Source organism: Oncorhynchus masou, chromosome 31, assembly GCF_036934945.1.
Source record: "Oncorhynchus masou masou isolate Uvic2021 chromosome 31, UVic_Omas_1.1, whole genome shotgun sequence".
NCBI lineage: Eukaryota > Metazoa > Chordata > Actinopteri > Salmoniformes > Salmonidae > Oncorhynchus > Oncorhynchus masou.
Window position 1 is genome coordinate 45417474 of NC_088242.1, and position 18322 is coordinate 45435795.

Sequence of the window (18322 nt, forward strand, 5' to 3'; positions counted from 1 at the left end):
CAATTCATATACAATTCTTGGAAATTCCCCTTTCTTGAAAAGTCATCTCGTCAAACTACACATTCAATAAATGCAAATATCAGTCTGTGTGCTTACCTGAAGTTCATGTGTGACCACTCTCATCATGGTAATTATTTTTTCTTCAAATGTCCAACAAACTTTGTGATTTCCCATTTGTTTGTCAAATCACAGAGCCTCACCATATCGTTGACCATGGCTTTCTCAACAAATATGCGGGAAAAAAAAGAAATGCCTTTAAAAAGTGTTGTAGAAACGGCCAATGACGGCTTCCCTGTCATCAAGCAATGAGTAAAATGTGCATCCCCCAAATCCATGGAGAGCAGTGCCACTGCGCAATGTGGCCAGGGCATTATCCGCATTAGCTTAAGGAATTAGATGTGCTTATGGGGTGTTGCTAGACATGTAGACCTGGCAATTTATGGTGCACCTAGGCTTGTCTGTCTCTACATCTCCATTGGATAACTGCATGTTTACAAGACATTTAAATCAAGTCTCTTCAATGTTGTTCTGCAGCATAGAATACACATGATCCAATGTTTTGACATCATGTGAAAAGCTATTTTCTATAGTTAAATTAGAAACTCAAAAGGGCTATTTGAACAGGATACTTCATGTGATATAGCACACACACATTCAATTAATACACAACCCTGTGGGTTAGTAGGGCTTGCCCTGTGACAGACTGATATTGAATTGAGATGAATATGTTAGGTTCTCTCCCACAAACCCAGAATAGCAGCAGTAATCGGTAATAGACTGACCCAGGTGAACATTCTGTAATCCCCAGATTAGCATTTGTCAGCATCTCCCCGAGACCAGTTGTGTTTATTTTGGCTAGACTGATTCTCATTACTATTGCAACATGCATGACTCTTGGTAATGACTTTTGCAAATGTCTACTCAGATTTTGATATATTAAAAAAAGGATCACCCCAGACGATTACCTCTTAACCTCTTTAACCAAGTAGGTTGGTGCATTTACTTTTTTTGCTGGAGCAGCAATGAGAGGTGGGCGGGGTGGCATTGCAGCATGGAGGCTGTCTGAGGGGTCATCACGGTCAGGACGCTCACCAGCTTTCCCTGGACCAGGGTCACTGACGACAGCTTGGCAATAGTTCAACACCCCCTACCGACTCAGTAATGTCTTCCATTTACGGGCCCCTAAAACAGTGGGAGGAAAAATAAGACATTACACAATTGCTTGTATTATAGTATCTCCACTGAAGTCATGTAATACAGTTTTGCTATACTGGTAGTAAGACCATCAGATTGTACTTACCCAATAATACCACCTGGGGGCTGGTCCTCAAATTCAGAAACATCTGCTTCACCTTTGGCTCTTTAATAATAAATATAACAGTCTGGCCAATGAATAGAGGCCGCATGTTAATGTAAGGGCTGTCTGGCAGGTAGGACCTTATCACCTGTGGTTAAACAATGTAAAAAACGTCATATTAAAATCTTTCCAAATGCAAACGGCTATACAATTTGCCTCAAAGGCACAATATAAATAAACTTAATGTTGATTCCATGCTAGCAGAGCCTGTGCTTGAGAAGCAGAATGTCCTTTAAATTGGTGGGGTTGTTTTGGATCACAGCGATCATCTTACAGTCCTGGAACACTGTCTGCAAATCCTTCAAGAGCAACACCAGGCCACTTTCCTGTGAATAAACCAGGACTCATAAATCAGTCCACATCTCGATACCAGCTCACATCACTACTATTCCTAACTGACCAAATGCTATTCCTAACTGACTGGATGGAGGAGCTCTCCTTTCATCGCTACACAACTATAGATGTGTGTTTGTGTGGTGCTGAAAAGACAGCTCCAGTATGCACACGAACATTGACAGGTTGCTTGTGCTTGTTTTTGAGTTATAAACACATGCTCTGGACTTCACTGACCTCCTGAACTGGTTTGACCGCTGCACCACTCAGGAGCCCTACCATTCTATGCAGGCAATAAAACCTGTGTTGCATGGAATAAAAGTGTTCATGTGTATACATTCCAATAATACAGTATATGGTGTGAGTTATACAATCCATCTTTCTGTCAATGTGATTATCTTTGTACAGTGATGGTCTTGGCTCAGGTTTGACATCAAAGAAAGGATGGATATGATGGTAGTGTACAGCATTTTGCACATCAAGCTTTCTGTAATAACTTTCCACCCAAGAGTAAAGCATGAAGTTGCCATTTGTTTTTTCTCCATGTGTTTTTTTGAAGGCTGTTGATGCTATGCACTTGCTACAATGTAACTAGCCGGTGTAACTAACTAATGACGGCTAGTTAGGAAGTCATGCGGTGTACACTGTGTACAACCGAGGACATAGACTCGTGCTCCAACAACATGGTTTGACTCGACATGTAGCTGTATTCATTTAATAATGTAATTTTCTCGAAATCTAAAGGAACAAACAAGATTCGAGCAAATGCCTTAACTAGTTGAACATGTTATTCCTCCAACCTCGTGCAAATTACAAACTGACACGTTTTCATTTTCGTAAAAAAAAAATCATTTGATTTGACGGCCTGTATATGCGTAGTTTGAATATGCGTAGTTCTGCGTATAAGCTTAGCTTGCCACCTATTTCTCCTGGAGAAGCAGTTTCTGCCTCTCTTCATGCAGTATTGTTTATGGTTAAAAAAGTCAGCGAATGTTTGCGTAATATTTTACGTGAGACAGTGAACGTGATTACGTCAGTCAGGCTTTGCGTGGTTGTTGTACAAGCATGAGGCGCATACCCAGTTGCAGTACATTAAAGAATATCAGTGAAATAGGTCAATACTTTCATCCCCATGCCTCTTTGACAGCTTGCTGTCGAGCCTTATTTTCTCGGTCCTTTTGCACGAAATCTACGAGTGATTCTACAGCCATGGATCTCAGTGGCATGCGGAAAAAATACAAAGGAGACGAAGAGGTGAGAATAAACAAGAGTTTTTATTCCTTACATTCTTGTTATGGCACAAGCTACCTCACTTACCCTTCTAATTTGGGTTGAATGTCAATGGCAAATGCAGATACTTGCATATTCCAGCGGCACAACAATGCCTATCCAGTTTGCCCACATTGTTTCAGTGGTGTATTATTTAGCACTGTTTTGGAGTGTACATGACCTTGATGACCCCAACATTTCCATCACATTGCACTTTAGTCAAATGTAAAATCTGCTTACAAAGCTGACTTTGCTTACGTGCAACGTCTTGTGATGTAATGAAGGGGCATCTCCCAACAGCTCCACCACTGGCGAAAGGGAGCATAACGGCCCTATAATATACACTATATATGCAAAAGTCTGTGGACACCCCTTAAAATTCGTGGATTCCGGTATTTCATCTTACACACCCGTTGCTGACAGGTGTATACAATCGAGCACACAGCCATGCACTCTCTGTAGACAAACAGTGGCAGTAGAATTGCCTTTCTGAAGAGCTCAGTGACTTTCAACGTGGCACCATCATAGGATGTCACCTTTCCCACAAGTCAGTTTGTAAAATGTCTGCGCTGCAAGAGCTGTCCTGTGGTGTTATTGTGAAGTGGAAACGTCTTTGGAGCAACAATGGCATAGCTGCGAAGTGGTAGACCACACAAGCTCACAGAACGGGACCGTTGAGTGCTGAAGCGCGTAAAAATATTTTGTCCTCGGTTGCAACACTCATTACCAACTTCCAAACTGCTTCTAGAAGAAACGTCAGCACAAAAACTGTTCCTCGGGAGCTTCATGAAATGGGTTTCCATGGCCGAAAAGGCACACAGAGGTCTAAGATTACTATGCACAATGCCAAGCATGGCTGGAGTGGTGTAAAGCTTGCTGCCTTTGAACTCTGGAGCATTATTCTCTGGAATAATGAATCACGCTTCACCATCTGGCAGTCCGACGGACAAATCTGGGTTTGGTGGATGGATGCCAGGAGAACGCTACTTACCCCAATGCATAGTGCCAACTGTAAAGTTTAGTGGAGGAGGAATAATGGTCTGGGGCTGTTTTTCATGGTTCAGGCCCTTTATTGTTCCAGTGAAGAAAGTTTTAACAATACAGTAAACAATGATATTCTAGACCAGGTTTCCCCAACTGGCAGCCCGCTGTCCGAATTTCGCCCTTTGGTGGTTTTATTTGTCCACCCAATTTTTCTGAGAAAATAAATACATACATGTTTTGTTGTTAAACATATTAGACTAAAAACACCAGGAAATCAGCTAAAAATTATTTTACTTAAAAAAATCTGTTCCCATGTAGTCCCACGCATAATAGAGAGAAACGTGACCATATACAAATGTAAGCATGGTTAGAAATCATTCTGTTTCAGTCATACTGTATTTCTTGAGGTCAATTTGCCATATACAAATTATTGTAATTATGTTCCCGGTCCCCCGACCATCACCTCAAGATAAAATTGGCTCGCGGCTGAATCTAATTGATGAGCCATGTTCTAGACGATTCTGTGCATCCTACTTTGTGGCAACAATTTGGGGAAGGCCCTTTCAAGTTTCAGCATGACAATGCCCCCGTGCACAAAGCGAGGTCCATACAGCAATGGTTTGTCAAGATCGGTATGGAAGAACTTGACTGACCTGGACAGAGCCCTGACCTCAACCCCATCTAACTCCTTTGGGATGAATTGGAACACCGACTGCAAGCCAGACCTAATTGCCAAACATCAATGCCTGACCTCACTAATGCTCTTGTGGCTGAATGGGAGGAAGTCCACGCAGCAATGTTCCAACATCTAGTGGAAAGCCTTCCCAGAAAGGTGGAGGCTGTTATTACAGCAAAGGGGGGACCAACTCCATATTAATTCCCATGATTTTAGAATGAGATGTTCAACAAGCAGCTGTCCACATACTAGAATAGAGAATTGTGTCACCTCTATTCATACCATCTTTATCATCTACAATGTTATGAAGGTTCACCTCACTGCATACACCCAAGTAATTGGAGAGATATCAGAAATGTATTGAAGATGGCATAGTAGACATTGCTCAACATGTATTTCCTTAAATGTCAATGTCTGCTTATGTCTTCAATGTAATGTGCATTTTGATGTAAAAGTGTCATTATATTAACATGTCGTAGTGCTTTGAGGAGAATCAGCTCGTGTCTCTGGACCCCATCAAGCAGTTTGGAGATTGGTTTGATCAAGCCACAAAATGTCCTGAAATTGGAGAGCCCAATGCAATGTGCATCGCCACATCCACTAAGTGAGTACCCCCATAAATACTCCATCAAACACAATGCTTGCTTCTTAAGCTCAAATTGTAACACATTTTCTATCAATCTGCTTATTTCTCTGTGAAGAGAAGGACGTCCATCTGCTCGTATGGTCTTGTTAAAAGGCTACAGCGATGAAGGCTTCCGCTTCTTTACCAACTACGAGAGCCGGAAAGGTGGAGAGCTGGTTAGTGTCTGCTACTGTCATAATGCAGGCATCCTTCTCCGCTCTTTTTATCTATGCCGCTTTCCACACAGATGTAGCCCCGCCCCTTGTCACTCAAGGAGCGCATTTGTTGTTGCTTGACCACGAGACACTTCCATTCAGTCTGCATGGTCAATCCAGCACATGCAACAACGTTGATGACAACGATGTTATTTCCACTTGTCTTCTTAATTTAAATCCACAAGCGTTCTATAATTACACAATTAGTTTGTGTTACATCTGCAAACAGCTACATTGTCTTTTCTTAGCACGTTTTAGCCAAATCCTGTTAGCTGCTAATCGCTAGTTAGCTGGCAGTGTGGAAATTATCTAAAATGAGTGGAGGAAATGCAGAAATTGACAAAAATGCAGGAAATTATTTTAGGTTGAAGTTAAATTGAACAGTATAAAACAATCAGAAGGAAGAAAGACCCATTAAAATCATGTAGAATGTGTGTTGCCACCATAGCATCACGCACTACTCATAAAGCAAATGTAGAACTTTTATTATTTAAAAATAAATTAAAAATAGTCAAATACCATCAACACTAAAAACTACTGTGATATGATATTTGGGCCATATCGCCCAGCCCTATACTTCTGTTTGCAGACTTTACATCAGAATTTTTACTTTCCCTTCCTGTAGGAGAGCAACCCTTATGCATGTCTGTGCTTTTACTGGGAGCCCATCAACAGGCAGGTATGTGCTTCATTTTACCTCTTAAAATGTAGCCTACTTGTCAACCCATTGTTTTAATATCTTCAAATATCTTTGATTTTCAAAAACACATTGTGATGTGGTTTTTTAATTAATTAACTAATGCAGGATGACACTGAATTTGCTGTACAGTAGTTGGCACTACCCTTGAGAATGTGTGTGTGCAGATCCGTATCGAGGGCAATGTGGAGAGAATCCCCTACCAGAGCTCCTGTGACTACTTCCACTCCCGGCCCAAGAGTAGCCAGATCGGGGCCATTGTGAGCAGACAAAGCACTGCCGTCCCTGACAGAAATGTAAGAACCAGTCCATGCTACTCCACTGTATTATTGCCATCCACCATTGAGGGACTTATTCCCTCAAAATTAGGGAAATTAATGAAATCTGGGCAATTCCAGGCCAGGATAGCCCAAAAATATTTTGGGGTATCGCAGATTGTTCTGCCAATTTTCACATAGAAGCTTCATTGGGAGGAAGGATGCTTGACATGTATGACAAACAATTTTTTTGAAAATGATAATGAAATTGGCTATTTTAGGTCCTTTTTAAACCTATACATGCCTTCTGTAAGACCCTATAATCTGTGAACCGTAGATGATACAGACAACATCTTGGTGTCATTATACTCCTTATAGTATGCTTCTAGTATGCTCTAACATAATGGAGTACCTCTAGATTCAGATTTTTCTTCTTCACATGAATCTATTCAACATGAAAAATAATATTTCTAAAGTACCCTTTTTGATTTAGTTAATTTTAAGACATACTCTACAAGTGCATACCATTTTTAAGTTATTATTTTATAAGCATCACCCACACTGCCATGCTATGTTGTCGTCGTAGGTCTCTCTTTATGTAGTGTTGCATTTGACCTCTCTTGGCGTGATGTGTGTTTTGTCCTATATTTTTATTTAAATTATTTTTATTTTTAGTCCCAGCCCCCATCCCCGCAGGAGGCCTTTTGCCTTTTGGTAGGCCATCATTGTAAATAAGAATTTGTTCTTAACTGACTCGTCTAGTTAAATGAATAAAAATAATAATATACACAGTAAAAAAAAAAGTTTTTTTTGTGAATGTGCAATCCTAAAGGAGGGCTGTGATTGGTAATGACCTATAATATACATGTCTATGTATTACATTTGTCATATCTTCAATGGTACCAGAGAGCCCACTCTGGAAATTGTATGTGTTTGAAGAGGATATTATTCCAAACAATGTATCAAAAAGGGTACTTTTGAGTTATTCATGTTGTTTATCTTGAATAAATGAATGTTAAACATTTTATTTTAGAAGCTCGAAATACTCCATACTCGAAAGCACACTATAAAGAAGTATAATGACATGTTTTCGTATCATGTATGGTTCACAGATCATAGGGTCTTACAGGAGGCATGTGCAGTATACAGTTGAAGTCGGAAGTTTACATACACCTTAGCCAAATACGTTTAAACTCAGTTTTGCACAATTTCTGACATTTAATCCTATTAAAAATTCCCTTTCTTAGGTCAGGTAGGCTCACCACTTTATTTTAAGAATGGGAAATGTCAGAATAACAGCAGAGAGAATGATTCATTTCAGCTTTGATTTGTTTTATTTATTTGGGTCAGATGTTTACGTACACTCGATTAGTATTTGGTAGCATTGCCTTTAAATTGATTCTCTTGGGTCAAATGTTTTGGGAAGCCTTCCACAAGCTTCCCACAATAAGATGGGTGAACCCATTCCTCCTGACAAAGCTGGTGTAACTGAGTCAGATTTGACTCAGTTCCTTGCTCGCACACACTTTTTCAGTTCTGCCCACAAATTTTCTATGGGATTGAGGTCAGGGCTTTGTGATGGCCACTCCGATACCTTGACTTTGTTGTCCTTAAGCCATTTTGCCACAACCTTGGAAGTATGCTTGGGGTCATTGTCCATTTGGAAGAACCATTTGCGACCAAGCTTTAACTTCCTGACTGATGTCTTGAGATGTTGCTTCAATATATCCACATAATTTTCCTCCCTCATGAAGCCATCTATTTTGTGAAGTTCACCAGTCCCTCCTGCAGCAAAGCACCCCCACAACATGATGCCTCATGGTTGGGATGGTTTTCTTCGGCTTGCAAACCTCCCCATTTTGTGGAGTGGTTGAAATTTGTGGAGTGGTTTAAGACATACAGTTGAAGTTGGAAGTTTACATACACTTAGGTTGGAGTCATTAAAACTAGTTTTTCAAAGGGCCTAAAATGACCACTTTCATCGTGATAAAAAAAAAGAGTGATACAAATGTAAAAGACTGTCAAACATCCTTCCTCCCAATGAAGTTTCTTTGTGAGAATTGCCAGAATCTGAGATACACAAAATATTCTTGGTCTGTCCTGGCGTGGAATCGCCCATTTGACGGTTTTGTTTCACTCTGCAGTACCTGAGACAGAAAAATGTGGAGCTGGAGGAAAAGTACAAGGACACAGATGTCCCAATGCCTGACTATTGGTTAGTATTGCTATCAAATCACCAGGAATTCTACATGACTTTGCCATGCCAAACCTGTGCAGTAAGTGGTCTTATCATGTAAGCCTGTTCTTGTTTTTGCCTGTCTTCCAACAGGGGAGGCTATATCGTCAAGCCTTACATGGTAGAGTTCTGGCAGGGTCAGACCAACAGGCTACATGACCGTATTGTTTTCACACGGCCAAAAAATGGAGAGAGTGTTCTAGAAGAGCATCAACATCATGCTGAGGCGGGCTGGGTGTACCAGAGGCTATCCCCTTGACAAGGACGGTTAGGGGAAATGGACTAAAGAGCAGGCTGGAGATTGGGGCTGGCGTACAACTCACTCATGATGTCAACATCATCAATCAAACCACCATTATTTCAATACATGAGGAACATTTTGATGTTGAATAACTAAGTGCTCTATGATGTGTATCTTATTAAGCCATAATTTGCTGTTCTGTTCAATTGGTATTGGTATTGTTTTATACCAAATAAAGGAGACATTTTCTGGTTGGTTAGGAGGCCTGATTGTCTATTGTCTCCAAGGCAACAATGGAGCATGATTCATGTGATGCAACTATGTACTATACAGTCTGGCACATAACCTGTGACACAAGGTTTTACTAATCTGAATATGCTATATGGAATGTTTTGCATTGTCTGACTCATGAAGTGCAAAGTCTGTCTAGTAGAGTAGTCACTGTAATGATTGACAGAAAATCAGCAATGTGTTTCCACAGGCCTCTACAACCTCTAGAAACTGTACTTGTAAAAAGCTCCAGTACTGTGTCAGTTATTTAACGTTCGTACATGAGTTCCATTCTATTGGAGCAGGGATAGCCTACATGTTCTGTCTAGCTGTTAATATGTCTTTTAATGGACCACATCCACAGCAGTTTCTCTGTCATAATGTAATAACGATAGCCTATTAGAGGAGAAAAGGATCAGAGGACCAATATGCGGGGTGGTAAGTGTCCATGGTTCTTTTTAATACGTAATGTACACATGAACAACTGACTACAAAAAAAACAAGAAATGTGAAAACCCTAAACAGTCTTATCTGGTGCAGGAACAGGACAATAAGGACAATCACCCACGAAACACTCAAAGAATATGGCTGCCTAAATATGGTTCCCAATCAGAGACAAACGATCAACACCTGCCTCTGATTGAGAACCACTTCAGACAGCCATAGATTCCCCTAGAACACCCCACTAAGCTACCATCCCAATACATGTGAAAATACCCCAAGACAAAACACACCACATACAAAAACCCATGTCACACCCTGGCCTGACTAAATAGATAAAGAAAAACACAAAATACTAAGACCAGGGTGTGACATGAAGTCCTTGTGTTGAATTTGTTATGGATTGGTTCCACAGGCAATCCATGTCTGTGGATAAAACTGCCTTTGAAATAGACGTATGTTAAGGTATATCAAGGTGTGTGTATATATATATATATACAGTGCCTATACAGTGCCTTGTGAAAGTATTCGGCCCCCTTGAACTTTGCGACCTTTTGCCACATTTCAGGCTTCACACATAAAGATATAAAACTGTATTTTTTTGTGAAGAATCAACAACAAGTGGGACACAATCATGAAGTGGAACGACATTTATTAGATATTTCAAACTTTTTTAACAAATCAAAAACTGAAAAATTGGGCGTGCAAAATTATTCAGCCCCTTTACTTTCAGTGCAGCAAACTCTCCAGAAGTTCAGTGAGGATCTTGATGAAAACATGCCAACGAGAGCGTACAGGTCACAATGGTAGGTAGTATATGGGGCTTTGGTGACAAAACGGATGGCACTGTGATAGACTGCATCCAAATTGTTGAGTAGGGTATTGGAGGCTATTTTGTAAATGACATCGCCGAAGTCGAGGATTGGTAGGATGGTCAGTTTTACAAGGGTATGTTTGGCAGCATGAGTGAAGGATGCTTTGTTGCGAAATAGGATGCCAATTCTAGATTTAACTTTGGATTGGGGATGTTTGATGTGGGTCTGGAAGGAGAGTTTACAGTCTAACTAGTCTGCAATACCATTAAGCAAGCGGCACCATGAAGACCAAGGAGCTCTTCAAACAGGTCAGGGACAAAGTTGTGGAGAAGTACAGATCAGGGTTGGGTTATAAAAAAAATATCATAAACGTTGAACATCCCACGGAGAACCATTAAATTCATTATTAAAAAATGGAAAGAATATGGCACCACAACAAACCTGCCAAGAGAGGGCTGCCCACCAAAACTCATGGACCAGGCAAGGAGGGAATTCATCAGAGAGGCAACAAAGAGACCAAAGATAACCCTGAAGGAGCTGCAAAGCTCCACAGCAGAGATTGGAGTATCTGTCCATAGGACCACTTTAAGCCGTACACTCCACAGTGCTGGGCTTTATGGAAGAGTGGCACAGAAAAAAAGCCATTGCTTAAAGAAAACATAAGCAAACACATTTAGTGTGAGCCAGAAGGCATGTGGGGGACTCCCCAAACATATGGAAGAAGGTACTCTGGTCAGATGAGACTAAAATCGAGCTTTTTGGCAATCATGTAAAACGCTTTGTCTGGCGCAAACCCAACACCTCTCATCACCCCGAGAACACCATCCCCACAGTGAAGCATGGTGGTGGCAGCATCATGCTGTGGGAATGTTTTTCATCTGCAGGGACTGGGAAACTGGTCAGAATTGAAGGAATGATGGATGGCACTAAATACAGGGAAATTCTTGAGGGAAACCTGTTTCAGTCTTCCAGAGATTTGAGACTGGGACAGAGGTTCACCTTCCAGCCGGACAATGACCCTAAGCATACTGCTAAAGCAACACCCGAGTGGTTTAAGGAGAAATATGTAAATGTCTTGGAATGGCCTTGTCAAAGCTCAGACCTCAATCCAATTGAGAATCTGTGGTATGACTTAAAGATTGCTGTACACCAGCGGAACCCATCTAACTTGAACAAGCTGGAGCAGTTTTGCCTTGAAGAATGGGCAAAAATCCCAGTGCCTAGATGTGCCAAGCTTATAGAGACATACCCCAAGAGACTTGCAGCTGTAATTGTTTCAAAAGGTAGCTCTACAAAGTATTGACTTTGGGGGGGTGAATATTTATGCACACTCAAGTTTTCTGTTTTTTTGTCTTATTTCTTGTTTGTTTCAAAAGAAAAAATATTTTTATCTTCAAAGTGGTTGGCATGTTGTGTAAATCAAATTATACAAACCCCCCCAAAATCTATTTTAATTCCAGGTTGTAAGGCAACAAAATAGGACAAATGCCAAGGGGGTGAATACTTTCTCAAGCCATTGTAATTTGAGGTCCTCAGGGTTCAACAAACACTCAAACTGGACAGTTTTATCTCAATCTCTTCATTCAAAGACTCAATCATGGACATTTACTGACAGTTGTGGCTGCATTGCGTGATGTATTGTTGTCTCTACCTTCTTGCCCTTTGTGCTGTTGTCTGTGCACAATAATGTTTGTACCCTATTTTGTGCTGATACCATCTTGTGCTGCTGCCATGTTGTGTTGCTACCATGCTGTTGTCATGTTGCGTTGCTAGCATGGTGTGTTGTTGTTGTCTAAGGTCTTTCTTTATGTAGTGTTGTGTTGTCTCTCTTGTCGTGATGTGTGTTTTGTCCTGTATTTATATATAATTTTGATTTTTAATCCCAGCCCCTGTCCCCGCAGGAGGTCTTTTGACTTTTGGTAGGCCATCATTGTAAATAAGAATTTGTATTTAACTGACTTGCCTAGTTAAATAAAGGTTAAATAAAATAAAATAACATTTAAAGTATGTGGGGAAGCTGTGTGAGCTGTCCATCCCAGGACCCCTGTCTGCCCAGTGTGAGAGGTCTGACAAGGAGGAGACCACAGCTGGATTTGTCTCCTGAATCAATGTTGGGTGTGACTGAAGCCAAGTGGGTAACTGAAGCCTGCTTGATTGAAGCGGGGTACATGGGTACCCCTCCTCTCCTGCTGCCCTCCCCATCAATCTCTTTAGTTGGTTGTGTTTCCTAAAGCCTAAGTAGTTCACTTTTACGTGTTATAATATCAAAGGTTGTTACTTGTATTGTTTTTTTGAAAGCATTCAGACTGGAGATGAGAGTTACAAATTGTACGAATCAATGGGTCCTGCACACTGGGCTTATTGTTCTACTATTGTAAATGATCAAATAAATACATACAATTCATATTAATGCAGAGGCACCAATGATTTGTCCAGTACACTTTTTGTATGTGTGTTTTCATGTACATGTCTAAGATTCTAAGGTGACTCAGGCTTTGCTAATTATTGTGAAGAAGTCAACTGTATTCTGTAATTACATTGAACAAAAATATAAATACAACATGTAAAGTGTTGGTCCCATGTTTCATGAGAGGAAAAAAAGATCCCAGACATTTTCCATATGCACAAAAAGCTTATTTCTCTTCAGTTTTGTGCCAAAAATATTTTACATCCCTGTTCGTGAGCAGTTTTCCTTTGCCAAGATAATCCATCCACCTGACAGTTGTGGAATATCAAGAAGCTGATTAAACAGCATGATCATTACACAGGTGCACCTTGTGCTGGGGACAATAAAAGGCCACTCTAAAATGTGCAGTTCTGTCATAGATGTCTCATGTTTTGAGGGCGTGTACAATTGGAATGCTGACTGCAGGAATGTGCACTAGAGCTGTATCCAGATAATTGAATATTCATATCTCTCACATAAGCCGCCTCCAACGTTGTTTTAGAGAATTTGTCAGTACGTCCAACCGGCCTCAAAACCACATGCCACGTGTCTTACGTAGTGTGGGCAAGCAGTTTGTTGATGTCAATGTTGTGAACAGAGTGCCCCATGGTGGAGGTGGGGTTATGGTATGAGCAGACATAAACCATGGACAACAAACAGTGCACAGAGATACCATGACAAGATACTGAGGCCCATCATCGTGCCATTTATCCACCGTCATCCCCTCATATTTCAGCATGATAATATACGGCCCCAAGTCCCAAGGATTTGTACATAATTCCTGGAAGCTGAAAATGTCCCAGTTCTTCCATGGCCTGCATACTGATCAGACATGTCATCCATTGAGCATCTTTGGGATACTCTGGATTGACGTAAACGATAGCGTGCTCCAGTTTCCTGTCCAGCAACTTCGCACAGTCATTGAAGAGGAGTGGGACAACATTCCACAGGCTACAATCAATAGCGTGATCAACTCTATGTGAAGGAGATGTGTCACGCTGCATGAGTCTAATGGTGATCACACTGACTGGCACCTAGAAGAACAGGGAATATGCGAATAGTGAACTTTTACAACTAGTGTAAAATACTAGATTTGATGCCCCATGGGAATATAGAAGGTCAAGATAGGAGATGGGTAATGTGGTGTGGGGATTTGAATGCTCATAGTATGCTCTGAGGAGGGTTAATGGCTGATGTAAATGGACAAGTGGACCTTACTTTGATCTCAAGTTCAATGGCATGCATATGTAGTGGAAGGTTCTGGAGGAATCTACAGGGGGTAGTGATCACTATCCTGTCATGTGTACTGTAGGATTGAGGGTGGAAGAATTGGTAGGAAATGGATTGAGGAGATGGATATTTGGGAAAGCAGAGTGGGGTAAGTTTCAGGAGTTGAGTGAACAGACTGTCTCAGGTTGATCTCAATTCAGATATAGAAACAGTGAATGACGGAGTTAGAGGAGAAATAATAGAGGCCACAAGGCAGGTGATTCCTATGGGTACAGGGGGAGAAAGAGCAAGACAGGTGATTCCTATGGGTACAGGGGGAGAAAGATCAAGGCAGGTGATTCCTATGGGTACTTGGGGAGAAAGAGCAAGGCAGGTGATTCCTATGGGTACAGGGGGAGAAAGAGCAGGGCAGGTGATTCCTATGGGTACAGGGAGAGAAAGAGCAAGGCAGGTGATTCCTATGGGTACAGGGGGAGAAAGAGCAAGGCAGGTGATTCCTATGGGTACAGGGGGAGAAAGAGCAAGGCAGGTGATTCATATGGGTACAGGGGGAGAAAGAGCAAGTTAGGTGATTCCTATGGGTACAAGGGAAGAAAGAGTAATGCAGTTCCCTGGTGGACTGAAGAGTGGAGAGAAGCATTGAAGTGTAGGAACAAGGCATTCAGAGTGTAGAAAAGGTCCCATAATTACCAGCACCTGATTCAGTATAAACAAGCACAAGATGCAGTAAGGAGTATCATTAGGACAGCTAAGAGGTGGTATTGGCGCCAGTTCTGTGGAAACAGAGGTATGGGGGATGATTAAGAGGATGAGTGGGGTCAGACAAGATTGGGATCTCACTGTGCTGTAAAATTGGGAGATTGTTGCAGTGAGAGATATGGAGAAGGCAGGGATGTTAGCCCAGGCATTTGTGAAGGTACACAGCTCAAATAATCTGACAGAAGAGGAATAACGTGGGAGAGAGGATGTCAGAGAAAAACATCCAGGGGTCCTGGGTCAGAGAGAGATGGTAGGGCATACATTGAATGCCCCTTTTACGTTGGTTGAGATGAAGAGAGCATTAGCTAATGCTTCGGTAACATCTCATGGGAAGGATGAAATGTGTTACATCATGATGGCTCATCTCAGTGACACTGCAATGGAGAAAGTATTAAACCTTTACAATAAGGTGTGGCAGAAAGGAAAACTGCCTGGAAGTTGGAACCAGGTGGTAGTGATGCCAATACGGAAACCAGGGGAAAACCCGACAAGTCCTTAAAGCTATAGGCCGATAGCGTTGACATTTCACGTATGTAAATGTATGGAAAGGATGATAACGGAAAGGCTGACATACTTTCTGGAGAGTAGAGGACGAATGTCACCAGATCACAGTGTGCTCAAGAAAGGCAGGGAAACGATGGATCCTGTACTGTGCCTTGAGTCAGTCATATGAAAGGCACAGGCAAATCAAGTGGTGGTGGCCATTTTCCTTCGATGTAGAGAAGGGTTAGGGTGTGAAAGGAAGGCCTACTTATCAAGTTGTATAACATGAGGGTTGGAGGAAGGGTTTTTAAATGGAAGTATAGCATATGGCTCAGCAGATCAAACATCTTTTAAAAATATAGATATAATCCAGTCCCAAGCCCTAAGAATATGTTGTGGAGATGTTCGATCGGGTTCAAGTCTGGGCTCTGGCTGGGCCACTCAAGGACATTCAGAGACTTGTCCCAAAGCCACTCCTGCGTTGTCTTGGCTATGTGCTTAGGGTTGTTGTCCTGTTGGAAGGTGAACCGTCGCCCCAGTATGAGGTCCTGAATGCTCTGGATCAGGTTTCATCAAGGATCTCTCTGTACTTTGCTACGTTCATCTTTCCCTTGATCCTGACTAGTCTCCCAGTACCTGCCACTGAAAAACATCCCCACAGCATGATGCTGCCACCACCATGCTTCACCGTAGTGATGGTGCTAGGTTTCCTCCAGATGTGACGCTTGGCATTCAGGCCAAAGAGTTCAATCTTGGCTTCATCAGACCAAAGAATCTTGTTTCTCATGATCTGAGAGTCCTTTAGGTGCCTTTTGGCAAACTCAAAAGGGCTGTCACGTGCCTTTTACTGAGGAGTGGCTTCCATCTGGCCACTCTACCATGAAGTACTGATTGGTGGAGTGCTACGGAGATGGTTGTCCTTCTGGAAGTTTCTCCCATCTCCACAGAGAAACTCTGGAGCTCTGTCAGAGTGACCATCGGGTTCTTGGTCACCTCCCTGGCCAAGGCCCTTCTCCCCTGATTGCTCAGTTTGGCTGGGTGGCCAGCTCTAGGAAGAGTCTTGGTGGTTCCAAACTTCTTCCATTTAAGAATGATGGAGGTCACTGTATTCTTGGGGACCTTCAGTGCTGCAAACATTTTTTGCCACCGTTCCCTAGATCTGTGCCTTGACACAATCCTGTCTCGGAGCTGTAAGGATAATTCCTCTGAACTGTCAACTGTGGGACCTTATATAGACAGGTGTGTGCCTTTCCAAATCATGTCCAATCAATTGAATTTACCACAAGTGAACTCCAATCAAGTTGTTGAAACATCTCAAGGATGATCAATGGAAACAGGATGCACTGAAACTCAATTTCGAGTCTCATGGTAAAAGTTCTGAATACCAATGCAAATAAGGTACAGTGGCCTGAAAAGTATGTGAACCCTTTGGAATTACCTGGATTTCTGCATAAATTGGTTTTTAAATTTGATCTGACCTTCATCTAAGTCACAACAATTGACACACACAGTGTGCCTAAACTAATAACACACAAAATATTGTATTTTTCTTGTCTATATTGAATACATCATTTAAACATTCACAGTAAAGGTTGGAAAACTATGTGAACCCCTAGGCTAATTGAAGTCAGGAGTCAGAAAATCTGGAGTCCAATCAATGAAAAAAAAAAAAAAAAAAAATGAGAGGAGATTGGAAATGCTTCTTGCTATTCACAAGAAGCATTGTTTGATGTGAACCATGCCTCGGACAAAAGAGATCTCAGAAGACCAGAAGACCTAAGATTAGGAATTGTTGACTTGCATAAAGCTGGAAAGGGCTACAAAAGTATCTTTAAAAGCCTTGATGTTCATCAGTCCACGGAAAGACAAATTGTCTACAAATGGAAAAAGTTCATGACTGTTGCTACTCTCCCTAGGACTGGTCTCCCTGCAAAGATGACTGCAAGAGCACAGCGCAGAATGCTCAATGAGGTTAATTATTTTTAATAATTAACTGTTTAGCATTTGCCTTTTTCTGTTTACCATTTACCATTTTTTATTTAGAATGTCTGTTTACCATTTCCAATTTTCATTTATTTTTTTTACTTTTAAATTTAATTGTCATGAATCATGCACAGTGATGTAGTGTACGAGTCAAACTTTAAAGACCCAGTGCAGTCAAAAATGGGATTTCCTGTTTTTTTATATATATTTTTACACACTGTGAGGTTGGAATAATATTGTGAATATTATAATAATTCCCTTTTAGTGTAAGAACTGTTTGAAAAGACTGCCTGAAATTTCAGCCTGTTTGGCTGGGATGGAGTTTTGGCCTGCCTGGGGACATCGCTCGGCAGTAAATTTGTCAATAGAGAAAGATCGTTCCAAACCTCTCAACCAATAACAGCTCGTTTTCAGTTTTCCCCTCCCCACCCAGACCACTCCCAGACAGTCCTAGCAAAATGATTACTTGAGAAATTGTTCTTTGCAACGAAGCTATTTTTGTTTGTTTTCAAATAAAATTGTAAAAAATAATCACAGCAAGGTACTTGTTATCCAGAAATGATTAAATATTGAGATAAAAACGGTTGTATTGGACCTTTAAAATAAGAGGATGGTTAGAAAATGGTGGAAAGGAAAATAACATTTTAAGAAACAAACATGGAATAAAATGTTTCACAAAACATGTTGTTACACAGGCATAATAGCCTAGGCATAATGGTGAAACCAGTTTTTCACTTTCTGTGTGAATTATTCGATAATTCATAGGCAGCTCATCCTAATTCTCAAATGATTTGGAAGCGTGTAGCCCACAGAAATCGACTAATTTTATAGAAAGGTCTGATTGTTGTATTCAATTTCCATAATTTCTCAATCTTAATATGACATTAAGTATTTTTTTTAGACTAAATGAATAATTCGTTTTTGAAGCCAGTCGATTAAATTCGGGGATTTTCACTGTGGTGATGTAAACATGCGCCGACGCATGCTCTGTGGGAAGCGTGTTTT

At 41.1% G+C, this 18322-nt stretch overlaps 1 protein-coding gene and 1 pseudogene across 1 annotated transcript; one reads left to right on the top strand and one right to left on the bottom strand.

The window, feature by feature from the left end:
* Positions 1–999: 999 nt before the first annotated feature.
* On the bottom strand, positions 1000–1972 carry LOC135524955 (large ribosomal subunit protein uL10m-like; annotated as a pseudogene).
* A 750-nt stretch (positions 1973–2722) lies between these two features.
* Positions 2723–9407, top strand: LOC135523998 (pyridoxine-5'-phosphate oxidase-like). Its single transcript, XM_064951069.1, has 7 exons — positions 2723–2944; positions 5099–5223; positions 5321–5420; positions 6085–6138; positions 6324–6452; positions 8558–8628; positions 8743–9407. The coding sequence occupies exons 1-7, from the start codon at positions 2756–2758 to the stop codon at positions 8906–8908; spliced, it is 834 nt and encodes a 277-aa protein (XP_064807141.1). The 5' UTR covers positions 2723–2755; the 3' UTR covers positions 8909–9407.
* The last annotated feature ends 8915 nt before the right edge of the window (positions 9408–18322 follow it).